Source organism: Zychaea mexicana (assembly GCF_025766255.1).
Source record: "Zychaea mexicana strain RSA 1403 chromosome Unknown BDB00scaffold_19, whole genome shotgun sequence".
Classification (NCBI taxonomy): Eukaryota; Fungi; Mucoromycota; class Mucoromycetes; order Mucorales; family Lichtheimiaceae; genus Zychaea; species Zychaea mexicana.
In genome coordinates, this window is record NW_026516682.1 from 166218 (window position 1) to 189784 (window position 23567).

Genomic DNA, 23567 nt, shown 5'->3' on the forward strand with positions numbered 1-23567 from the left:
CATAATACAAGCGTATAAATTTCTCTTATTTGGTCGCCTGAGAGGAAATAGGAAAGAGAGAGCCTTCGTAGAGCTAATGCTTGAAGTTAAATTAGGGGTTACACATATTACGTTGTGTGTAAAACAAGTAGTAGTGCTCTTTACTGTAGCACATTCGCTTCCTTGATTTCCGAACTGTACTTTGGATCTAACTTGACGGAGAAGAAAAAGAAAAGTTTAAAAATATCACATCACAAACGGGCAGAAAGAGAGCGCGAGTATGAGAAAGATATTCCAGATAGTTATAGGTAGTACGGATCTACGCGGGTCAGGATCAACATCCGCAGAATTCATTTCTGAGTCGCAAAGAATTATATTAAAAGTGTCGTGCCATTGGCTGGCTGTGAAGCATCACTTCTTGTCTGATAACCCATTTAGGCTTTAGCGACGTAGCACGATTTTCATTAAAAAAACCTTCTTTTTTATTATTCTTGCCTCTCGTCTCGTCACCCTCCTGAATTTTCATCAATGTTGTCTTTTTTTTGTTTCTTCCTTCCCTTTGTCCTTTCTTTTAACTTAATATTTTTTCATCCGTACATACTTATCTCTTTTTATAAAGAAAACAAACCTTAATAATAACTTACATCTTCATGGATGGTCGCCCCAATGTGTGTTCGTGGCAGCAATAGCACCTGTCAACAACTCTTTGTTTTATTTTATATACTTTCTACCATAATTATTAGCGCGCACGCCGACAGTGGTAAGATACTCTATATTACTGATAACACGGTCCGACTAGATTGTTGTCGCATTGACCTACAGTGATTCTTGCCACACAGATGCCAAACATTCGGTGAAACTAATTCCAAGACAAGACGACGGCACGTACGAAGATCCACAATGGGTCGAAGGTGATGGGTCGGAAGACGATCCCACTGACGGCACAGCAGTATACCCCACAACTACCGATTATTACCAAGATCCTTCTACTGAGACCAATTATAACGACAACACTGCTACTGGTAAATAAGACACGCATGTTAGATAGCGGATTGCCAATTGCTACGATTGAGATGCGTATGGCTGAACTTGTCTATATACATATATATAGACACTTACTACGTTGACCCAGCAACAGAAACGAACTGGGATGACCCGACAGCCACCGAGTCCAATTGGGCAGATACCACGACCGAATCGTATTGGGAGGATCCAGCCACGACCACGAATAACTGGCAGGACACCACGACCACTGATGATTGGCAAGACACGAGGACCGAATCCTATTGGGAACAAACGGCCAGATATTCCGAAGAAGCCACATCAACAGAAGCAGCTGCAGTCGTTCCCACAACAACAACAACTACCGAACAAACCGTCGCTGCTGAAACAACACAGCAAGATTCATCTTCTACCCAAGAGCAACCTACACCCGCCACAACCACCACCGAATCCTTTTCCATCACTTCTTCGACTGCGACTCCGTCACTCGTCCTTGGTTCTAACGAGTGCGCAGAAGATGCAACCGCAGTCGGCGGCACTTGCCCATACGACTACTTTTGCAACGCCGCTACGAAACACTGTGACGCTTTGAGCGACAATGGCGGTCAATGCTATGAGGATTTCCAGTGTCAATCAAGCTATTGTGATGACAATAGCACATGTGGTAACCGGCCCAACGAATCCGGAGCAGCAGCAGCAGCCAATTTATCGGGTGGTCAGATTGCTGGTGTTACTATTGGCTCGGTTGCAGGCGCGGTGGTTCTTGTAGGTGCACTCATGATGTGTCAAAAGCGACGGTCGCGTCAAGTCAGTACCCGAGCGCGCAAGTTTGAACAAATTCGGACAGAAGACGCGGAGGACGATCTCGAAACTGCCGCCGTGATGCGTGACACCGATCATGGTGATAATCGGACTTCAAAGTACAACTTTTTGGCATCGCTCATGACAGGTACAGCTGTGGGTCGCTCGTTGTCACGTTTGGGCAATAATCGTAGCATGGAGAGCCAGGCTTATTTGCATGGTGGTTCTCAACCAGCCATGTCTGAGCGATCGCTCCAACCACCGCCACTGTCATCTTCATCAGCAACTGCAGGTATGACCGCTGCTACTGGAGCTGGCGGACTGGCTGTTGCTACATACAACAATAATAATAACCGAGAATCCAAGGTGGAAGAACAGCCTGTGGATCCAGCAACATTTGAAGATCAACAGTACTATGGCAACCTGACTATTGGACCTTCTTCTCCGACGCACACCATTGCGGATAACCATGACAACAATGGAGCTCAGGCAGGACAACAGGAGCAATATGATCCATATCGACCCAATCCACATGCTAGCTGGTTGTCTCAAGCATCCGCCATCGATCCTTTCGGTACAGCAGCTGCATACAACTACGCTACACAACCACATCAAGCTTCTGCAGCAGCCTCATCAGTCGAACGACCTCCTACTACTGTCATCCGCGAATCCACCTATAACAATCTCCATGCACCCATCTTCCATGTCAGTGCTCCGCCAGAAGACAATACGGTACCAGCTGGTGGTGGTGCCTATGTTCCAGCACTTGCACCTACTATCCATGATCAATCACGCCAATCACCTGAGATGGATGCTTTTGGAGGCAACGGCGGCGGCGGTGACGGCAGCAAGCGAGGAAGCTGGCTTTTGAAGGAAATTGCAGCACGATGGCAGCAAGGGTCGGCAACGGGCGCACGTGCATCTGGCATCACAGCAACAACCGATGCAAGCAGTGTCAATAACGATAGCTCTACCTCTAATACCACTGACGAATCTAAGCAGCAAAGACCTCAACACATTCAAACAGATTCTGACGATAACAGCAATAATAACAAAGGAAGAACGTTATGGGACGACGCATTAGCAAGCGCTGGCGGTAGTACAGTAGCACGCTCAGCTTCAACAGCATCGACCAACCCATTCCGTAGCAGCATGTCTAATCCTCGTGATAGCGTCATTTCAGCCTTACGTATACCACCTATTCAAGAGGATGCTTGGTCTTTGGAGGACCATGCTGCCATGTCCAGTGATGATAACCCTGTCGCCACTACCAAAGGAGAAAACAACAATAATAATGATACCTCGCTAACAATGCAGCAACAGCATCATCCATAACGTGTCCATCGCAATAACACGAGCCAAATTTAATTTTATAGACAAAGTTTTTTTAATGCAATGGTTTTTTCATTTTGTAACAATATTTTTATCATGTAGAAGCAGGCCCTTCTTTTTTTTTTATATTTTGGCATACTTCACCGGTTTACATAAATATATATATTTATTCTTGTGATGCTTCTCGCCGATCCATAAAAATTGCAGTCATAAGTCTTGTATTGTAAAAAAGGTAGACCCAATTTCAAACCTGAAATTAACGCAATATGTACAATATCACAGATTGCATCTGTTAAAGTCCCCTCTTCCATAGTTGCTGATGAGGACTTTTAACGCGCGTATAATAAGTGGGATCTCGTAATACATAGCCTAGTGAATCATAATATCAACGTTTTTTTTAAAGCGTGTCACTCCAACATGATTGCCGTCTGTCCCTCCGTCTTTGCAGCTGCTTCGAGTGCCTACACTAACTTGCGACCAACGCCGTTGCATCGAGCTTGTGAGAGACCTGGTACATGATTGACTGAATATGTCCACACTACTATCATCTTTGGATCAAACTACTGTAAACGTATATATCCGATCAGGTTTTTCTTATCATCATCCCCTACATTTTATACTTTCGCTAGTGGTGATATCGAAGTAGCGTCAAGCAAATCAAAAATCTTAAAGTAGCTTCGTTAGATTCATGAAGAATCTCAGTAGTATAACTCCATGCAATTTCGAGACTTCGACGCTAACAAAAAAATGCACGGACGTCACCACATTTCTGGATGTCTTTTGGAATGCTGGCTTGCTGGATGCGGTTATCGATGTAGTTGATAAAGCAGTACCGTCAGCGATCATGGCAAGACAAAGAAGGGGAGTAAATTATTTTCAAAATTAGAAAAATAAGTTAAGCACATCATAATTTTGAATCATCACTAGCACAAAACAATTCGCCTCTACATATTCCTGGCGACTTTGGCGCCGTTGAAAGCTATTGTAGATAAGAAACTTCAGTAACTTGACGGGATAACTTGGTACAATCTTAAGCAGTGATGGTACATTCCATATTCAATCTATCTTGTATACGTGTATCAGTAGCAGTAATGTTGAGAGACAGTAGCATGAGAGATTGGTGGCAAGACCCAACAAGTTGGATGATGTAACTTTCCTAATGAGCTTATGTACTGGGCCATTTCAAGGCAAACATCATTTAGTTTGGGTTGGCGATCTGGTTCGTGTATATGTGAATATGAGGGTGGTCTGTTTGCTTTGCGATACGGTTATTTATTTTGCCACCAGCAATTTGCAATCATTGTTGTATAGTCGTGAAGGTAAACCAGCTGTATTGTTTTTGAGAGCACACATGCGAATGCACAGCCTATGGTTTTCTCGACGACTCAAGCACAAAAAAGCTCATTTGCAACTACATAACTGCTCCAGAGAAAGCACCAACAAGTACCAAGCGCAATGGCAGTAGGAAGATATAAAAAAAGGATCGCGTTTATTACAATCGTCACTCGATCTGCCCAATAGTTACAATTACATTATTTAAGAAAGTACAATAAGAAACCAAGTTTATTTGATGTTGCCTGACAAGTCGACCGACTTTTATGAATCCTTCGTTCCTCAAGGGAGGTTGCCCTCCCTTGTTCCCCGCAAGCCTCAGTTCCCGCCAGAACCTACACCTCTCCCTTTCTTGTCCACAAGCCTCAGTTCCCGACAGAACCTACTCCTCCACAGTTCCTACAAATAAAAGAAATATGATAGCACAAAGGTCTGTCAGCGGCGAACATATACGTACCCACAAGGGAGTTTGCCCTCCCTTGTTTTCCGCAAGCCTCAGTTCCCGTCGGAACCTACTCCTCCCCTTCTTGTCCGCAAGCCTCAGTTCCCGACAGAACCTACTCCTCCACAGTTCCTACAAATAAAAGAAATATGATAGCACAAAGGTCTGTCAGCGGCGAACATATACGTACCCACAAGGGAGGTTGCCCTCCCTTGTTTTCCGCAAGCCTCAGTTCCCGTCGGAACCTACTCCTCCACAGTTCCTACAAATAAAAGAAATAGCACAAAGGTCTGTCAGCGGCGAACATATACGTACCTCTTTGCACACACTCTCGCTTTCAGTTTTTGAGGAAGATAAAAAACCAAGATGAAACAAAGAACTTTGCAAATGTACAAAAGATGAGCAAGAGCCAGTCGTGCACGACTAGCTCCCTTCAACTATGCACACCCACAGGGACACTCGAGCGGGATGAAAAAAAAAGAAAGGTAAAAAGTGATAATGAAAGAAACACTGCAAATGTATAAAAGATGAGCAAGAGCCAGTCGTGCACGACTAGCTCCCTTCAACTATGCACACCCACAGGGACACTCGAGCGGGATGAAAAAAAAAGAAAGGTAAAAAGTGATAATGAAAGAAACATGCAAATGCACAAAGATGAAAGAATAAAGGGCAAAACGCGCAGTCGATTCTTTTTTTTATGAGCCCGATAAACAAAATGACGGAGCTTAGAAATTTTGTTGTCACTACTGCCCAAAGGAGCCAGTGAACTGCAGCAATGTGAAGAAGTGCCTTGATGATAATTATCGTTGTAGTCTGACGACTGTCATGCTAGTGTCTTTTTCTTATGGTGCGTATATGTTTGTTTCACTATGCGGCTCCGCTTGCCGTGCTCCGCTCTGATCCAACAATTGTCGGCGACGGGTCTGTGCGCTTTAATGGAACAAAGAACCGGCGATATAAAAAGAGTATGAAACCTGGGGATCATGATGATTTTTATATGTGAAGCGTACCAGCAATACTATTGATACTCGATATGACCTTCTTTTCTTAGCTGACGATCAAAAACGGCCGCTGCCAATTTCATCACGCAATTTATAACGGTTTGACAATCTCTTTTATGAAACGTGGGGATTGTGATGATTTTTATAAGTGAAGCTTACCACCTATTCAAGAAGATGCTTGGACTTTGGAGGACCATGCTGCCATGTCCAGTGACGATAACCCTGTCGCCACTACTAAAGGAGAAAACAACAACAACTATTATACCTCGCCAACAATGCAGCAACAGCATCATCCATAACGTGTCCATCGCAATAACACGAGCCAAATTTAATTTTATACGTAGACAAAGTTTTTCTATGCACTGGTCTTTTGATTATGTAGCAATATTTTTATCGTGTAGAAGGAGGCCCTTCTTTTTTATTATATTTTGGCATACGTCACCGGTTTACATGAATATATATATATATATATATATATTCTTGTGATGCTTCTCGCCGATCATGGAAATTGCAGTCATAAGTTTTGTATTGTAAAAAAGGTAGACACAATTTCGAACCTGAAATTAACGCAATATGTACAACAATATCAGGATTGCATCTGTTAAAGTCCCCTCTTCCATAGTTGCTGATGAGGACTTTGAACGCGCGTTTAATAAGTGGGATCTTGTAATACATAGCCTAGTGAGTCATAATATCGACGTTTTTTTTCAGAGCGTGATGCCCCTCCGTCTTTGCAGCTGCTTCGAGTGCCTGCACAAACTTGCGACCAAACGCCGTTGCACCGAGCTTGTGATAGACTTACTTGGTAATCGACTGAGTGTGTCCACACTACTATCATCTTTGGATCAAACTACTGTTAACGTATATATCCGATCGGGTTTCCCTTATCATCATCCCCTACATTTGATACTTTCGCTAGTGTTGATATCAAAAGTAGCGTCAAGCAAATCAAAAATTTCAAAGTGGCTTCGTTAGATTGCATGAAGAATCTCAGTAGTATAGCTCCATGTAATGTATTTATGTACTCGAGGCTTGGACGCTCACAAAAAAATTATATGGACGTCAACACATTTCTGGATGTCTTTTAGAATACTGGCTTGCCGGATACGGATATTGGTGTAGTTTGATATAGTAGTACCGCCAGCGATCATTGAAAGACAAAAGAAGGGAAGGGGGTAAACTGAAATGGCTTTTACTTGAAATGTAATAGATAAAAGTTAAGCACATCATTATTATTTTGACTCATCAATAGCAGCACAAAACAATGCGCTTCTAAAAACTTGGCGCCGTTGTGTGCAGTGCAATGCCCTGCGCTGATGCGAACGTTCTGACCGAACAAGTATTTTTCGCAGCGCGTGCTTCTTTTTCTCGCCGACACTTTTGAATCATCAGGAAGAAAAGTACCTTTCAAAAACCTAATCAGCCATATCACCCAGTTAGCAATTATGTATGCATAGCGTGGCTCCTCAATATGTTCGTATATTATTACACTTTTACTCAAACAAACATTTGTGATTGTGTAGAATTAATTCCTTAATATGATCCAATGTTTTTATAGGAGACTCTTATGCATTTGTACATAGACGGTTGATTTGCAACAAGTGTCGAAGTTCAAGTGTAAAGTTTCGGCTTAGCTTTTTTTGTGGCACATTGCAACGAATGTTACACACGTAAAACCCCAAAAAGACTTTTCGAATCTCTTTATTGCTCCTTTGCATCTTCTTCCCTCCTTTCTTCTTTCTTTCAGCCAACCCTTTTAATTATATACTGATTTCTCTGCATTATCAGATACAAGTTCATTGATAGGTACTGTTCTTACAATAAATGGATGAAGTAAGTTCGGATTGAAACAATGCATATTGAAGGTTTATATGGTAACAACATCAATAGGGTGACGATAAATACAATAGACACCCCAACTATTTCACGTACGAGGTGCGTCAATTCAGTAGTTATGTTCCAAATGGCGACCCCAAGCGACATGCCAAACCACCGCGAAGGTTTTTCCCAGTACCACGAGATCCAAACGAGCAATTCATGCCGACCTGGCTAGTTCGTACATCCGATTTGCAACTTGTTCGGGGCTGCACTGTCAACGAGGAATACTGCACGCTTTCTTACTCTTGGAATCAGTCCGGGGAGAATATCGTTGACAAAGAAACAGGGAAAAGCAAGCGCGTCGATAATGGCAAACACGAGATCATCTATCCAGCCAGGACAATACGACGATCGCCACGAGGACGAAAACGCCTTGCCCGTCAACTTAAACTGGTCAAGTTTGAGCAACTCATCCAGCAGATCTGCAAGGACTTTAACGTAAAGTACATTTGGTTCGACCAAATGTGTATCAATCAAAATGACAAGGAAGAGAAGAAGCGCGAGATCAAACAAATGCATCGTATCTATAGCAACGCCTACTGCACCTTGATACTGATGCCCGAGCTTCAAATGAGCGCACTCTACTACAAAAAGAAATGGCGCGAACATCTGGTGGATTTTGAAAAGATACTAGGCTCTCAATGGATGAAGCGCATGTGGACGCTGGAAGAAGCATTATTGTCGCCAAAATTGCTTTTCGTTGGTCGGGATGTCCATGCTTGGTGGTACGTGCAACGCGAGTTTTCAGTGATACGCGATATTTGTCAGCGACCAGCACGATGGAATGTCAACACGGTGTTACGCTATGCGCATATACGCACAAGCACCAAAGCGCACGACCACGTCTTTGCTCTGGCCAACATTTTTTCCGACCTTATGAACAACATTTCTGTCAGTTATGATCAGCCAGCACTGGATGTGATGGTGCAGTTCTACGGTCTTTTGGCCATGAAGAATTTGAATATCCTCTGCTTCCGTAAACCTCAAGGAGGGTTCGCACTTGGAGACGACGACGTAGGTGGCCTCGGTTTCAGCGAACAAACCCAGTGGTATCACGATGTTCCCATTAGAAAGTTTGATTTACCGTCATGGACTGGTATCGCTGGAGAGCATTTGCAAGACCCATCTTTGAAGACTTCTTTTACAAATTACAGTATCAGCGGCAGATCTTTGCAAGTAACGTGCAGTGCGCTTACTATGAGCGACGACACAATTAGAGAGATAAATTCCTCCACAGAAGCAGGACAAGATGGGGACGGATACTATGACGTCGACGAGGATGTTGACGCTGTTCCAGAAGGGGCATTCAAACTATCATTAACCATTGAAAGACACGATCAAGAAGAATCCATGGAGCTTGAGCTACTGTCCGAGTTCCCACCTAGACCCCACTATGATTCATGTCTCGCAGTTTCGGTTCGATTACCTGGTCATGGTGGGCAAAACAAGGGCGTCAAGAAAACAATGCTACTCCGGACAATAGGCAATGGACGCCCAGACGATGAGGATATCATTCTATCTGCTGCGGACGAACTTTTGTTTCTATCGCACTTTTTCCCTATCAAGACGGTCGTTCTGTTTTGGTGGGATCTGTCTTCGCCATCCAAGGAGTTTGCAAGTATTGACCGCTTCAGCCAGCATTTGACGGAGGAATTTGACGGACCTGATCAATGCGCGATACTCACTGGAATACATTTTACCTCTGACTCGAAGAAGAACACGGATTTATATCCTTTCATCAAAAAGGAAGGAGACCATTACAAAGCTGTTGGAGTGTGTGATATAGAAAACCCTGAATACCTCTTTTTCGGTTGTACTATACCCGAGCAAACATTCGTTATTAGATGAAGTTCACCATATATTAAATCATACTCCTCGCGTTTCATAAACATGCCACTACCTATCAGTCCCCATTAGAACAACCATCGTTTATTTTAATGCTTTAAAATTTGGTAGAAAACACCCAAGAAACAAAATGTCTTTCTTTATTACATGCTGTAGTGAACTAGCGCACCTTTGGGTAGGGCCCCACACGCTCGCGCTCCTTTTTTGTCTTCACATCCATATTGCGCTCCTTCCAGTTACTTTTTCTTAGCTTGATTGGTCTATTACCTACGTATTTACCTATACACAGAGACAGAAAAAAAGCATCAAATGAGGACCTCAAACCAATGATCATATTTTTGGTTCTCCACCCATCCAATGCCACATGCATCCTAAAGCGCATACCATTCATTTCTCTCCAAGCCTTCACGAAATCGTTCGGATCCTTGAAACTGATGAATCCATATCCGCGCGACTTTGTATTTCGCTTATCACGGACAACACGCGTCCGTTGGAGACTCGGATACTTGGAGAATGCCTTGAACAATATTTCATCCGTCACTTCGTTGCCCAAATCACCTGCAAACAATCTAAAGTCATTGTCATCCCATTCTTGAAGTGTTGGATCTTCCCATGTTTCGCCGGCTGCCGCCCGTACTACAGGCTTTTTCTTTTTTTTCTTTTGATCGTCCGCGCTTGATGCAGGTGGTGTATTTGGACCTGTGTATCCGGAAGTTGACATTTGAATCACCGGGTTGTTTGGGTCCCTGCTAGCGCCAGCGCCGGCAGTGCTTTTGGCAAAGTGCGGTTCGACAGCCGCTACACTGGTGGGATCGTAAGCAGTGGCCGTAGAGTCGTAAGCGTTGTAGTTATTGTAGTTATTGTAGCTGTTGTGATTATTGTAATTGGCATAACTATGGCTAAACTTAGAGATTGTTCGATGCGGCTGATTGTAACCTCCACGGCCTCCTCCGCCACGGCCTCTAGACGATGAACCATCAGCGCCGGTCGTCGTGGTTCCATAGTATTGAGAATAATAATTTGGATCGTAATAATACTGTGAGGTATCGTAATTGTATGCCGTCGACGACGCATCGCCGGCTTTGCCATCAGCGCCGGCCGTGCCACTGTAATCATAACCGTAGTAGTATTGATTTGGATCATAATAAGCAGAAGAATCACCTGCAGATATGTCTGCATTGCTCGTTGCTATTGGTGTTCCGGTAGCCGCTCCTCCTGTGGATGGAGTTGTTCCGGTTTGTGTTGGTGTCAACGTAGTGTCCTCAGCGTTCGTATAATTGCTCATAATGAAACAGTGGGGGAGAAAGAAAGTTGTGGAAAACACTTTCACAGACTGTCCATTTTTCTCTCCGCAGCCCAGTAAAGAAGCACGCCCATAAAAATAGGGAAAGCAGCCCGTTATTTATTTGCTTGGCTCACCCCACCTTATATCAACCATCGTAAGTGGCAACGTACTGTAATTGCTTTATAAGTTTGATAGCAGTATTTTATAGCAGTAATAGTCTTACTAGAGGCAGAATATATTATTGCTATAGGCTTGAGAGTGTCCCTTGAAAATAAGCTGACATTCAGTGCAGTTAATTTACTATGCCATCGACAAAGATACTATGAAACCAAAGTATACTAGGTGTTAATAAAGAAGATCTATCACAGAAACTAGCACACTAAAAATACTCAGGCTGCAGTATACACTGCTTAAATGGCATTGAAGCAACCTCAACGAACTGTCATCGTCCGTATTGCACATATTCAGGGCATGGGACAATATCGTCAAAAGATCTATTACTTTGCTTACCTCGCTTTATGTATTTCGTCACCATCTAGATCAAACATGAATTGTGCACAGTACTTTGATAGTATAACCGACTAATACCATCTATCTGAGCATATGTCAAGAAAGGATTGTTGTATCTCAACAGTGTGCATGAAGGCAAGTGAAGAAAAGACTGATTGCAATGCTCCTTCGTGTGATACAAGGCCAGCCAAGTCGGGAATTTGGGAAGCAGCTTGGAAATTACATTAGAGCACGTTTGCGTTTCCATTTGCGGTTTATATTGTTCGTCTGTCTTTAACCCATCTAATAACCCCACAACAACTTTTTTTTTTGTGTTGCCCCTCAATGTCTGCAATTACACAAGCTGAACGGCATAAGTATGCCGAGATTTTCCAAGCACGCGGACAAGTCAATGGTTATATGGCTGGTAATGTCAGAACATTAAACTTCAAGAAACCCGTTATTATCTTGAGGTTATTGACAAACCACCACTACTTGGGATTCGGTGGATGATGATGTTTTAGGTTCCACTGCTCGAGATGTCCTGTTAAGCTCCAACCTTCCTCCGCATAGACTCGAACGAATTTGGTAATTCCCAATAAGAAAAAAAAAACATGAACGAATAACACTTTATATTTCTCGAAGCAAAGGTGGAGGGAAGAGAGAGAATAAAGAGGCGAGATCTAGCAAAGCAAACTAAAACCATTTTCGTTATTGTAGGGATCTTGCCGATATAGACAAGGATGGCAGTCTTGACTTTGAAGAATTCTGTGTTGCAATGCACCTTACGTTTGACTGTATTAATGGCGTTGAACCACCCATGACCTTGCCTCCTACGTTAATACCTGCCAACAAGGGGCATTTTGTTGCTGGCGGCGGCTTACAGCCTCAACCCACAGGCTTACAACCTCAACCTACAGGCGTGTATCCTCAACAGACCGGCTATCAATCATCCCCTGGTATTGCACCACAACAAACAGGTTATTATCAACAGCAACAACAAAATTATACTCCTCCTCCTCAAGTTCCTCAATATACCGGATACACACAAGCATCAACACCACCTGTCGAATTCAGCTGGGATATGACATCGCAGGACATGACGACTTATCAAAACATATATGCAAAGTACGCCAATGATTCTGGCAAGGTGAAATGTAAGTGGCAGATTAAATTTTGCGGATGATTATTCATGGAAGCAAAAAAAAAAAAACGAATGAACTTTTGGTTTGACACGTCAAATTATGAACAGTTAGCCAGATGGAGGACTTTTATGCAACATTGGGTCTTACGCGTACGGATCTGTCAAGTGCATGGTATGGGTTTTTAGAGAACCGGAGGGGAGTTTTTTCTGGATCATGCCAAAGAAGAAGAACGAAAAAAAAAGATGTTGATTATGTAATGTATGTTATAAAAATTGAAATAGGACATTGGTGAATGTCAACCACATGCAAGGCCTTACACAGGATCAATGCCTCACGTTCTTCCACATTTTAAACCAACGAACAAAAGGAGCTCCGATACCCAAGGAATTGCCGCCAGATTTACATGATGCCTTTGCTGGCGAATACTCTGCGGACTTGGGTGAACGTCCTGGTGCAGGCAGCGGTGCTCGCAAGGGCAACAGCACACCCATGTCCAAGAGTGCAGCGCTTGCAGATAGTTATGTGAATCGTCTGGGAGCTGCAAGCACTTCGTTAACATCCAAAGGTAAGGGAAGGAGCAACACAAATGGTTGAGGGGATTTGGAAATAAAAAACAAAAGAAGCGATAGGGAACGAATGGAGTACTTATTCGTTGATGATGATGATGATGATGATGATGATGATGATGATGATGATGATGATATAGGATCCTCGGTCAAGAACAACAAGTATGATGAAGAGGATATGCTCAAGCGGGAGCTAGCAGAACTCAAGGAACGAGTCAGGGAAGCTGAACGTAAGGTGGACACTGCAAAGGGCGACGAATCATATGAATCATTTGCATCGCGTCCCTTGCGTGACCAGTTCCAGGCTTTGTACGATTACAAACTTGGACAATTGACAGACCAAGCAGACGTGGAGGACAAGGTCCGCAAGCAGGAACGTGATATTGAAGCTGCTCGTGACGCAGTACGTCGATTGAATCGCATTGTGGATGATGTTCGAAGCAAAAAGCGAGAACTTGAAAACTTGTTGGATGAACGGCGTACAGAAGTACAAAAGACATTGCGTTTGATGAACGAGGCATAATGATGATGGAACGACGAAGACAGACTTGAAAATGATAATAATAATATAAAAAAGAAGATTAAAGATAATATTTATGGTATGTAAAGATGATGTGGGGAGAAGGGGAGTATCTATGTACAATGGGTAAATGATCATGCAATATGTGTACGTGTTCGTTGAATGGTTTAAGGGTTAAATGAGCAGTAAAGATAAAGAGATTATTGGATGTCCATCCATTGCTGTTCCTCGGTGTCAGCTGGTGGTGTACCACTTGCGGAACAAGCATCACTCGGGCACTCAAGAAGCTTTATTCGTTTCTTGTATTCGGCCTCCTTGGCCATCCAACCTCGCTTTTCCGATTCCAGCAAAGCGTTGTTCAGCACCAACTTTGCATTCTCGGTCTGAAGCTGATTGACTCGGTTTTCCAGATTCTCGATCTTTAGAAACTTTTTCATACGTGATCTTCGAGCTGCATAAGTGTTCTAAATAATTTCCCTTTGCGAATCAGTGTCTCGCTCTTTTTCTTTCTCCATGTCCCCCAAATAAAAAAAACTCCCAGCCTTCTGGTTATACCCTTCGTCGCCGCAACGTATCCTCATCCAGAGTGCCATCTTCAGCTGGCTCGGGCTCTGGTAACCGTCTCACGCCTCGAGGCTTCGGGAGGGGCCGCCGAGACACTATTTCCGATTCTTCAGGTTGTTCAAGGTGTAACTCGGCCGGTGGTTTATCGTTTCCTCCCCACGATATATTAAATACGGCTGATGCTTCTGCTTGTTGTTGTGCCGACATTGAATCTTTAGAGCCAATGGCTGTTGCTGACAATGTGCTCGTAGTACCACTGTCATTGTCGCTCTGCATCCTTAGTCCAGCAGCAGTGTTTTTGTTATTGCCAACACCGTCCCCAGTATCGCACGCTGTTGCTGACGATAAGGAAGCTTCGTTGTTGTTGTTGTTGTTTCCTGACTTGTTGGAAAGACTGTCCACGTCATGCCAAAGTGAATCAGAAGAAGAATCTTGTCGAAATTGCAGTAAATCGTTTTCTTGGGAATCGATCTCTTCTTGTGCACTATTGTTGTTATTGTCGTGATTGGCTATCGCAAGAGCGTCAAACGTTATTTGGCCGTCTTCATTCAAGGGGGGAAACATGTCTTCCATGGGATCTTCGCTGGTACTAAAGGTGTCATTGAAAGCAAACGATTCGTTCATGTATAGAATGTGTGTGGTGAGAGAAAGAGAGAAGAAAAGAGAGTGCGGGCGTGAATTATCACAGATAGGATATGTATTCCGGGAGGTGGCTGTGTAAATATATCAATGGGGTTTCTATTTTATGTTTCCCAGCATATATATCCAGGCACCAAAAACCAAAATTAAGGTCTTCCCAGTTACTAAAAAAGGGTAAGACCTGCATATTTATCTCGTAAACTGTAGGTAGCATATAATGTTCATTACTTGTTGATCTCTCTTTAGGTTCTCAGCATCCACTGTCATATACTATACCACTAGGCCAGTGATTATCCTTGTAACTGTTGTTCTGGAACGTCATAACATACATAATTGGAAAAATGATGACTGTGCTTATTCTGAGCAGTATATTCATATAACATCATGCTGCCATGGTGCTTATAATTGAAACAAAGTGTTGCAAATCGTTCATAGCGATATGAGTTGAGAGTTTTATGGTGACCGTAACTTTCTGTAGTAACATGTACTTGGACATCATAAACTAGTGGTGCTGTAGTAGACGAGGAAAGCTCATCATCAAAGACTAGCAAATAACTCCTTATTATTCCACAGCATAAAATACGAGGGTTCAGCATGACAGTAAGTCTTACCCTAATATACCAGGTGGACATACTATGACCAGTTTGGCCATCTGTCATTTACTGCTTCTAAAACTTTTTTTCAAGCATTGGGGCTGCCCTCGTGCATACAGCAGATCTTGCATTTCAGTTGTAGCTCTTGAAGTTATCATATCTAAATTTATGTCAAGAAAGAATATGAGTGACTAGCCTTGCATTATTAATAAATAAGGCGTTGATTTTGTTCAACAGTAGATGACAAACAAAGAGCGAACAATCCATAATCAAGCAACATGTATCCAGGGTTGACGTCTTTTGTTTTCAAGTGCATATGCTATGATTGCTGCTTCTGTCTTATTGAAGCAAAATATATCTATAATACAAACAAAGCAGCATGAATTGACACTTTAAGTAGGAACATGCTTGGTGTTTCACCAAGGTATGTACATTTCTACAAATAAATGAACATTGCATATCTTTTTTTTTGTGGGCCGCAGTATTGTAAGACATAGAAAAGGGCGTGCGAAGAGAATAACGATCATATGGGGGTATATATACTCACACGATGCAATGATAAACAGTAATGTAAGGAAAGGGCCGGTAATGCATCATAAAGCATTGAATGCACCCCGGGGCGGCATCATTGCATGCACATGTGTGCATAAGCACTTTACTACGGTTCATTTTCGTATGTCGTATAGACATGTCAGAATCAAATGAACAGACGTCTCTCTCTTGATGAATGTTTGATGGAAACGAATACAAGCATGCTTGACTTTTCTATACCTTATTACCTAGTCATGAGCTACCACAATTGGGTATTTAGGTGGGGGGGAAAAAAGCATTATCAGCACTGCCATTTTTTTTTCTCTCTCTCATCACACCTATAAAGTTGCGTTGTCAATGCAGTAGCTCCTAATTCACGTATCTTGGTTGTCCGTCATTAGAGCGAAGGAATTTCATAACGAGTGGATAACCATAATTGGCATGTTTGTACTTGGTAATACAAAGGAGGGACGAAGAGACTTATAGAGAGAGAGAGTAACAACAAGGAGTGGGTGGCGCGGGTGGCATCACAATGAAATTCGTCGACACATGTTGTAACGTTCAACAAACTGATGAACGAAGGGAGTATGTACCCGGTGGTTCGTTGCTTAACTACACATAGAACCAAACGGTATTCAATCGCTTCTTTACACGTATAACAGTTTTAAACATTACTAAATAGCAACTGAAACCGACACAGCGGGAAGGTGTCATAGACAAGAAAATAATACAACGATAGCCCATACACCAGGTGATGATGATGTTACCCACGCTATGCATTAGTACAAAAAAGCAAAGCAATTTTTGGACCAGCATATAGGATCTTCCCCCTTGTATTTCTTATAAGAGTAGAGATACTTGTCGAAAGTTGTTTGCTGCAAGTAAATGTGCTACGAGTCACCGCTTTGTCTCTCCCACCAGTTTTGTCCATTCGTCCATCTTTTCTTCATCTTTGATGAGATGAAAACTCTTTAAAGTAGTAGTAGTAGTAGTAGTAGTAGTAGTAGCTAGTAACGGAAGAGTGAAAGCAACAAAGCTTTGTTGTGTTTCCCTCTACCCGTCCCATGTTGTCAAACCATACACAAAAGCACAGTGAATATACAGCTTGAGACATGTGCTTCGTTTCATTTACATATACAGCAAAGTGGAGTGAAAAAACAGTCTGCATTGGTAAGTTGCTATATAACGGATTTAGCTATAAGGTAAAATTTCACATGATTGTGCATCGTCGGATGTGCTACGCTCTCCCCGGGGGGAAGGGCGAAGGGGGTTCGTGTTTCACATGCAATGCACTTTGTGTGAATTCCGTGCTGTTTATTGTTCAATCGTCCATCTCTCTCTCTCTCTCTCTCACATTTCTCTCTCCAAAAGCCCATCATCATCATTCTATGCCCACCACTACCACGACTGCTACCAGGGCAGCCAACGAGCCCGGGCTGATATCCAAAGTCATATCCCATGCGGGTGACAAGTTACCCCTTGTTCGATACCCGCTTAGTAGCTGGACATCCAATAGTAATAACACTAGAAATGAAACAACAACAGCCACCAACGAAGACGTTGTCTATTACCGATTATCACCACGCGGAAGCTACGCAGCGACTCCACCACCCCCCTATGAGAAAGTGGCCAGTCCTTCTTCACCATCCATGTTATCGAAACTACTGTCGGCGAGTGGACTCACGCAAGGTTCCTCGAACCATCCCAACAGCACCAACGACGCAATGACGACAACCATTGACACAAAGCAAGTCGAACATGCAGTTACTTTGATCAATATTGCTTCCGAGATGGACCAGTCTGGTAATCATCAAATGGCCTTTGATCTTTACATGATGGGTCTGGATCGCATGTTATCTGCATTCCCATGTATGTATTTTTATCATCACTACTCATTCCCCACTAGACCCTTAATCATTACACATCATCTATTACCGTACTTAAACAACAACTCATTAGTGGAAACCAACGCAAACATGAAACGTGCGTTGGAAGACAAGATTCGAGAATTCAAGCAAGAAAAACGACTCAACCTCGACTTACCTCCTGCCGATGTCACTGAACTGGCTGAGGCACTGAATGGAACGACAACAACAACAACAACGACACATAGTGCCACTCGATTGACCGAACTCGTTGTAAATGCATTAGTCTATGGCGCAGTAACGCTGAAAAAGAGTCCTGTACCTTGTGAGTTTCTTTCCCAATTTCTGACATGATTTTCCCCCCCAAAAGAAAACTTTGAAACATTCTTGATCCCTCCCCTCTAAAAACCTCTTTTGAAACATTTACTAACTATATACATACATTGTATGTGAATGTGTGTGTGTATTAACGTTTATCAAATACATGTATATATATATATATATATATATATAGATGTTCTCACATCCGTCATGACATACGCAAAGGCAGGTCTTCAGCTCGTAGACGATACTTGCCAGATCCGCAGACGTACTCGAGACATTGCATCTCATGGCATGGCTAAAGCCGTCGAGCTGGAACGCCATTATGAGATCCATGAGAAACTGACAGAGAGCATGAACGCCGTGTATGGAGCCATTGCCAAAGCCAATGCGGCTTATACCGAAACACCCGGGTTCAAGCAGGATGAGGATGCTGCTGTGCCAGCTGCTTAAGGAATTTGATAGCAACACAGACACAGACACAGACACACATATTTTCACATATCACATTATGTATGTATACCTACTTGTTGACACACCAAAAAAAAAAGAGTTTTGCATGCACTTACTCTACTTGAGGATCCCTTCCTCATCACAATACCCTTCTTTCACAACTCGCAGCAACAGCCATTGTCATATCTTTCCTCCAAACATATATATACATATATATATATATGATATATACTCAGACTATGATTATGTATTACCGAAAACTAAATACACATATATACCAACTTACTATTGAAGATACGAACATCGACAGCTTGATGATGAGTGATACGCTGATTATGCACATAATGTAACATGATGCCAAGAAAAAAGATGTATTAGGACTGGGGGAAATGTCGCCCCGCTGGTCAGCACCTGCATACATGGTGTTGTTGTTGCAGGATCTGGGGAGGGAGGGAGGGGTTGGAGGATGCTTTGATTTGTGGAAAATACAGCTCTTTGTAGTTAGTTTACTAGACAAAACTCATTCTAAGCACTACTCCCAATCGCTATCATCATCGTCACTATCCTTGCTACTCTTCACTTCAGGCTTGACCCAATCTTCGCCATCTTCCGTTTGCGACTTGAGAGGCGGGGAAACAAGACTGGGTTCAGTCGAAACAGGTTCCGAGATATTACTGAATTCCGTATCCGATCCTTTGCTTTCACTGGAAATCTTGCCTTTAGCCTGTTGTTGTTGTTGTTGTTGTTGTTGTTGTTGTTGATGATGGGTGTCGTCGGATGATGATGGTGTTGACTTTTGTTGTTGCGATGGTGCACTCTCTTCGTCGTCCGAATCCCACTTGAAATCGACATCCTCATCGTCATCAACACCTTTCAACAGATTGAGCGGTTTTTTTCTATGTTACCAACTATTTTTTGGAACCAAAGGATTTCAGCAAGCAAAAAATTGGGTTTACCTTTTACAATCAATTGTCGCTTTTGTTCGTCTTGTTCAATGCTCCATGCATGATAAAAGTAGCGTTGCCAGAACGCGGTATAACTGACTTGAACAGGAACTTGATGTTTTTTCAGATGAGCATACCAACCACACAGAAAAAGGTGTGTCTTGTTTGGGGAAAATTACCTAATTCATTCATGATGTCTCGCATTTCGGGATACTCGTCCAAAAGCCGGGCAATCTCTTCAGTGTATGCATCAATACTGAATCCTGCATTAAACGTCTCCAACACTTTGAGCTTCTTGGCGTCGCCTGCTAAACCCTGTGTTGGATCATCAAGATACGTGTTTGGATTCTTTCGCATTTTTGCCAACAAGGATTCTTTACGCGTAGCACTAATCATTGCACACACAAAAAAAAACCAATTTAACCATGTGCGTGTCTTTCACGTCATCATCATACACGTCTCAATCCCCATATTGATGAAATGGGATGACTTACTAGACCCTTCGACTGCTTTCACCACTGTTTCTTCTACTGTTACCACTACTACTAGTACCGCCACCTCGTTCATAATCACTACCATCACTGTTGTCCGGTTCCAACACCGTGATTGCTCTGCTCAACGCATCCACAACCTCCGTACCGAATCTCGACACGTATTGTTCTGCAAACCGAGTGCCTTGGGCCATTTCCGCCTTGAGTTGACTGATATCGATATTCTCGGGTAATCGCACATTTGCCAGTTGTGTAGGCAAGGATTGGTTCAATGTGTTGCCGAGTCCTTCACGCAAACTGTTTAGATCAAACGTACTAATCTTGTTGATACTTTCACGAAGTGCTGCAAATCCAGTACTACTCGTAGTAGTAGTAGTAGCATCGTTGGCGTCTTGTGTTTCTGTTGCTGCTTTTTCCGTCGCGTCTGTACAAGAGCTAGACGCAGCTGATGAGCTCATGTCTCTTTGACTGGTGTTGTTGTTTCCGCTCGGTGTCGTGGCTGCATTATCTTCTCGAAGCACATTAGCGAATTCTTCCAAATCTTTTCTGGTGACATGGACAATTGCCTCACTCTAGTTGTTTAATAAGAGAACACACATATTTAAAGAAAAGTTCAAGTATATTTGGTCTCAAAATAAATGTTGAATTCTCCCCGTACTTGTTTCTTGACAGTGTCAAGCAAACTATTGAATCGTTGGCTCCAACCAAAGTTGTTAAATGCCTGAAGAACAATGTCATTGTCCTCTGCTCGTTCACTGTTTTGATTTGCTTGGTTGTTACTGTTGCTGCTGTTGACAGCAGCAGAGGCATATTGATACATGTCATCCATGTTGGTTTTTTCGAATTAAAAATAAAAAAAGTTGGTAAGAAAGTAGGAGATATATCAACTAGTGGTGGTAGTAATTGTAGTAGTATGGGTTGCAGAGAAATAAAAGAGACAGGAATTTCTTGTGCAACCAGTAGTGAGGTTATTATAGGGTTCCTCGTCCTTGCCACTTGATAGCTCCAACTAGGATGGCAACCCTAGATACCCAAAAAAAACGGCTTATCTTTGAAATTTATATAAGATGAAGCTTCATGATAGAGAGGTATGGGGACACCGTTATATAATGGGGACAACAGCAGGCTCCAATCTCTCTATGGATTACAAAAGCAGGCCATGACGAAATATGTGTGTGTCACCGGACTGAGTTTTTTTCTCTCTCAAGACCTCACACAAACGGGGGGGGGGGGTATCAGGTCATCAGGGACGAAGAGAGGGAGAGCAAAATGTCGCAAGGAGGTGGGTTGAGGAAAACCACCACTCTCGGCCAATCAAATTCACGGACGATTTCGCCATCGTCAAGACCAAAGAGTGGTCGACAACAAGTAGAAAAATGAAAGAGGGCATTGAAAGTGGGAATAGGATCCTCTTTCCCTTTCTTCTTTCTTTCTTTCTCTCTCTCTCTCTTTTACTTTCCCTTTGCGTTTTGTTTTTTTTACTTTACTTTATTTCAAGAACGGTACGATGATATATATTATTGAACGGGGACAAACGGGTAAAAGTTAAGGTCATTGTTTGGGGGGTGGGGGACTGTTTATACTGGACTGTTGGTTTGTGTGGGTTTGGGGGGGATATAAGAAAAGGTGGGGAAAGAAGTAATATATATACAGGTGTACTACTGGTGGTCAGCATCACAGCAGCGAGTGCCTGCAATGGAGTAAAAGGTACACTTGCCGCCCATACGAGCACGACCGGTGTTCTCCTCAAATGTCTTGCACACCTGATATGGTGGCGTATACAAGTGCAGGGAGACCGCACCTCGCCCTTGGTCCGGATTGGAGATACGATGCAACCCGATTTTGTCTACAGAAAAAAACGAGCAACATAATAAGGAGAGAAGGACGGAACCGCGGGAATAAAAAAAAAAGTTAGGTTTTTTAGAACAACAACAACAACAACAACAACAAGAAGCGATCCCGGCACAACCATTTTACGCAAGGACAACGTTTACCATGGATGTATGTCACCTCATTCGGATGGAGACGGGTACACTTGTGAATTGCGAGCGGCTTTCCTTTTTGTATTTCAGAAGATGATGACGCACTTTGTACCGCCTCTGTGATATCGGACGACGACGACGATTGGTGGTTGTCGCTACGCACACCGTTACCAGCACCAGCAACAGTATCGCCAGAAGAAGAAGTGTTACTGTTCTTACAGATAGCATCATCATCAGACGACGACGACGACAGAGGCCATTCATATTGTGTTTCTTGCAATTGGCCATCCAGCACTTTCATGATACAATGTGAATTTGAATGGTTGTGGATTGGACTACGACAAGAAAAAAATACGGCTGAATGAGACGACGATGACGACGAACCAACGGACAACAACAAAAAAAAAAAAAAAAAGAGACGAACGACTTTTCTACCTTTGCTGGCCTTTGCTCCAAGCCAAGATCATCAGATTGAACTATTGGAAGAAAGAGGTTCAGTTTTATCAGTGGGCTTGACCAAAAATATCAACTTACTACAAGGAGCACTACTACAAGGAGCAGCAGCAGCAGCAAAATGAAATCTTTTATCGATTTATACCTTGCCGTTACCATCATCGATCAAGTTACGTGTATACGCTCTGCTATGATCAAAGAGGGTGTACTTTTCCCAATCGGTAGCATTGGAACTATACTCTTCCATCAGACGCATGATTTCATTGGCATCGATATGCTCAGAATCCAGACCGCCATCGGGACCTAGCGCACGATGAATGTTCTTTACGAGTTGGTCCAAGGTAACAAGATGAGGTTCCTTCTTGTTGTTGTTGTTGTGGGTCTCGACAGCAGCAGTGGCCATGACATGAGTGATTTGAGGTTCTTGTGGAGGTACCATTGTGTGAAGAGAGAGAGAGAGAGAGAGAGTATAATTTCCAATCAGTTAGTAAAAAGAGAGGAAAAGAAGGAAAAGAAGCTTTGAGGGGTTGGGGGAAGGCTTACCCACCTTTTTTTTTGTATTTCCGAACCATCTCTTGGATCTCTTTGTGTGGTTCGTCATCGGACTTTTTGGGAATATGGACAAGAGAAAAGGGTTTTCTTATTCGTTGTTATTGTTGTTGGTTCTTCTGAGTACCGGACCGGTTGGAAAAACTAGCATGAATCGAGACCAAGGCGTGTGTGTGTGATTTATCTAGTTGACTCTGCAAAATGACGAACGCGTGGGAAATATGCGGTTATATATGGAAGTTATGAGGTGGAGCGTTATTTAATGCGTGATGGTGGTCGTTTGACAGGGAAGCCCAATACTCTCTCCAGTAGGCATTGTTTTAGTCACATGCTTTAAAGTTTCGCAAAAAGGGTATTTCAAAGATGAAAACTCTTGAAAATTAATATGAAAACGAGTGGAAAGTGTTCGCAAGAGAAAGAGTCTCTTTTCCAAATCTTGAGAAGTCGAGATGGCTTAATTGAGAAGAACGGGTTGATCGATCTCTTACTATCTAATTTATCATTTGTAAGAAATGTTGACCCTTGTTTGAATTTGCATAGTAAGGACACACACTGTTGATTGATA

The 23567-nt window shown here is 42.8% G+C and overlaps 9 protein-coding genes across 9 annotated transcripts; 5 read left to right on the top strand and 4 right to left on the bottom strand.

The window, feature by feature from the left end:
• Positions 1 to 514: 514 nt before the first annotated feature.
• On the top strand, positions 515 to 3117 carry BDB00DRAFT_927256 (uncharacterized protein; the record flags this gene model as incomplete). Its single annotated transcript, XM_053128874.1, has 3 exons — positions 515 to 739; positions 819 to 1001; positions 1091 to 3117. The coding sequence occupies exons 1-3, from the start codon at positions 634 to 636 to the stop codon at positions 3115 to 3117; spliced, it is 2316 nt and encodes a 771-aa protein (XP_052981893.1). The 5' UTR covers positions 515 to 633.
• Positions 3118 to 4622: 1505 nt separating this feature from the next.
• Positions 4623 to 5210, top strand: BDB00DRAFT_207357 (uncharacterized protein). Its single transcript, XM_053116463.1, has one exon. It carries the CDS (start codon positions 4713 to 4715, stop codon positions 5028 to 5030), a length of 318 nt encoding a protein of 105 aa, XP_052981894.1. The 5' UTR covers positions 4623 to 4712; the 3' UTR covers positions 5031 to 5210.
• Positions 5211 to 7594: 2384 nt separating this feature from the next.
• BDB00DRAFT_812713 (heterokaryon incompatibility protein-domain-containing protein) lies at positions 7595 to 9674 on the top strand. The gene is made up of 2 exons (XM_053122712.1): positions 7595 to 7722; positions 7780 to 9674. The coding sequence occupies exons 1-2, from the start codon at positions 7714 to 7716 to the stop codon at positions 9613 to 9615; spliced, it is 1845 nt and encodes a 614-aa protein (XP_052981895.1). The 5' UTR covers positions 7595 to 7713; the 3' UTR covers positions 9616 to 9674.
• A 1-nt stretch (position 9675) lies between these two features.
• Positions 9676 to 10964, bottom strand: BDB00DRAFT_812716 (uncharacterized protein). The gene is made up of 2 exons (XM_053122713.1): positions 9997 to 10964; positions 9676 to 9891 (listed from the first exon to the last, which is right to left on the bottom strand). Exons 1-2 carry the CDS (start codon positions 10895 to 10897, stop codon positions 9773 to 9775), a joined length of 1020 nt encoding a protein of 339 aa, XP_052981896.1. The 5' UTR covers positions 10898 to 10964; the 3' UTR covers positions 9676 to 9772.
• A 677-nt stretch (positions 10965 to 11641) lies between these two features.
• Positions 11642 to 13690, top strand: BDB00DRAFT_812721 (cytoskeletal-regulatory complex EF hand-domain-containing protein). The gene is made up of 6 exons (XM_053122714.1): positions 11642 to 11813; positions 11911 to 11974; positions 12107 to 12543; positions 12639 to 12702; positions 12813 to 13096; positions 13238 to 13690. Exons 1-6 carry the CDS (start codon positions 11732 to 11734, stop codon positions 13618 to 13620), a joined length of 1314 nt encoding a protein of 437 aa, XP_052981897.1. The 5' UTR covers positions 11642 to 11731; the 3' UTR covers positions 13621 to 13690.
• BDB00DRAFT_812722 (uncharacterized protein) lies at positions 13691 to 14890 on the bottom strand. The gene is made up of 2 exons (XM_053122715.1): positions 14173 to 14890; positions 13691 to 14081 (listed from the first exon to the last, which is right to left on the bottom strand). The coding sequence occupies exons 1-2, from the start codon at positions 14803 to 14805 to the stop codon at positions 13818 to 13820; spliced, it is 897 nt and encodes a 298-aa protein (XP_052981898.1). The 5' UTR covers positions 14806 to 14890; the 3' UTR covers positions 13691 to 13817.
• Positions 14891 to 17668: 2778 nt separating this feature from the next.
• Positions 17669 to 18583, top strand: BDB00DRAFT_882333 (uncharacterized protein; the record flags this gene model as incomplete). Its single annotated transcript, XM_053128144.1, has 3 exons — positions 17669 to 17813; positions 17904 to 18134; positions 18324 to 18583. The coding sequence occupies 3 exons, from the start codon at positions 17669 to 17671 to the stop codon at positions 18581 to 18583; spliced, it is 636 nt and encodes a 211-aa protein (XP_052981899.1).
• A 295-nt stretch (positions 18584 to 18878) lies between these two features.
• BDB00DRAFT_812727 (uncharacterized protein) lies at positions 18879 to 21226 on the bottom strand. The gene is made up of 5 exons (XM_053122716.1): positions 20677 to 21226; positions 20022 to 20590; positions 19707 to 19915; positions 19540 to 19638; positions 18879 to 19453 (listed from the first exon to the last, which is right to left on the bottom strand). Exons 1-5 carry the CDS (start codon positions 20845 to 20847, stop codon positions 19116 to 19118), a joined length of 1386 nt encoding a protein of 461 aa, XP_052981900.1. The 5' UTR covers positions 20848 to 21226; the 3' UTR covers positions 18879 to 19115.
• A 383-nt stretch (positions 21227 to 21609) lies between these two features.
• Positions 21610 to 23125, bottom strand: BDB00DRAFT_207686 (RmlC-like cupin domain-containing protein). Its single transcript, XM_053116464.1, has 4 exons — positions 22599 to 23125; positions 22436 to 22476; positions 22013 to 22335; positions 21610 to 21864 (listed from the first exon to the last, which is right to left on the bottom strand). The coding sequence occupies exons 1-4, from the start codon at positions 22890 to 22892 to the stop codon at positions 21677 to 21679; spliced, it is 846 nt and encodes a 281-aa protein (XP_052981901.1). The 5' UTR covers positions 22893 to 23125; the 3' UTR covers positions 21610 to 21676.
• Between the last annotated feature and the right edge of the window lie 442 nt (positions 23126 to 23567).

Excerpts from the sequence above, each read along its gene's own strand:
- BDB00DRAFT_207686 (XM_053116464.1), bottom strand. The coding sequence starts at position 22,892 with ATGGTACCTCCACAAGAACCTCAAATCACTCATGTCATGGCCACTGCT. Across the intron at positions 22,336-22,435 it reads TGGAGCAAAGGCCAGCAAAG|TCCAATCCACAACCATTCAA; the intron begins GTAGAAAAGTCG and ends TTCTTGTCGTAG. Across the intron at positions 21,865-22,012 it reads TGAGGTGACATACATCCATG|ACAAAATCGGGTTGCATCGT; the intron begins GTAAACGTTGTC and ends TTTTTTCTGTAG.
- BDB00DRAFT_207357 (XM_053116463.1), top strand. The coding sequence starts at position 4,713 with ATGAATCCTTCGTTCCTCAAGGGAGGTTGCCCTCCCTTGTTCCCCGCA.
- BDB00DRAFT_812727 (XM_053122716.1), bottom strand. The coding sequence starts at position 20,847 with ATGGATGACATGTATCAATATGCCTCTGCTGCTGTCAACAGCAGCAAC. Across the intron at positions 20,591-20,676 it reads TTGACACTGTCAAGAAACAA|AGTGAGGCAATTGTCCATGT; the intron begins GTACGGGGAGAA and ends TTAAACAACTAG. Across the intron at positions 19,639-19,706 it reads AGACATCATGAATGAATTAG|TTCCTGTTCAAGTCAGTTAT; the intron begins GTAATTTTCCCC and ends AAAAACATCAAG.
- BDB00DRAFT_812716 (XM_053122713.1), bottom strand. The coding sequence starts at position 10,897 with ATGAGCAATTATACGAACGCTGAGGACACTACGTTGACACCAACACAA. Across the intron at positions 9,892-9,996 it reads GGCTTGGAGAGAAATGAATG|GTAAATACGTAGGTAATAGA; the intron begins GTATGCGCTTTA and ends CTCTGTGTATAG.
- BDB00DRAFT_812721 (XM_053122714.1), top strand. The coding sequence starts at position 11,732 with ATGTCTGCAATTACACAAGCTGAACGGCATAAGTATGCCGAGATTTTC. Across the intron at positions 11,814-11,910 it reads AGTCAATGGTTATATGGCTG|GTTCCACTGCTCGAGATGTC; the intron begins GTAATGTCAGAA and ends ATGATGTTTTAG. Across the intron at positions 12,544-12,638 it reads TGATTCTGGCAAGGTGAAAT|TTAGCCAGATGGAGGACTTT; the intron begins GTAAGTGGCAGA and ends AATTATGAACAG.
- BDB00DRAFT_812722 (XM_053122715.1), bottom strand. The coding sequence starts at position 14,805 with ATGAACGAATCGTTTGCTTTCAATGACACCTTTAGTACCAGCGAAGAT. Across the intron at positions 14,082-14,172 it reads ATACGTTGCGGCGACGAAGG|AACACTTATGCAGCTCGAAG; the intron begins GTATAACCAGAA and ends GAAATTATTTAG.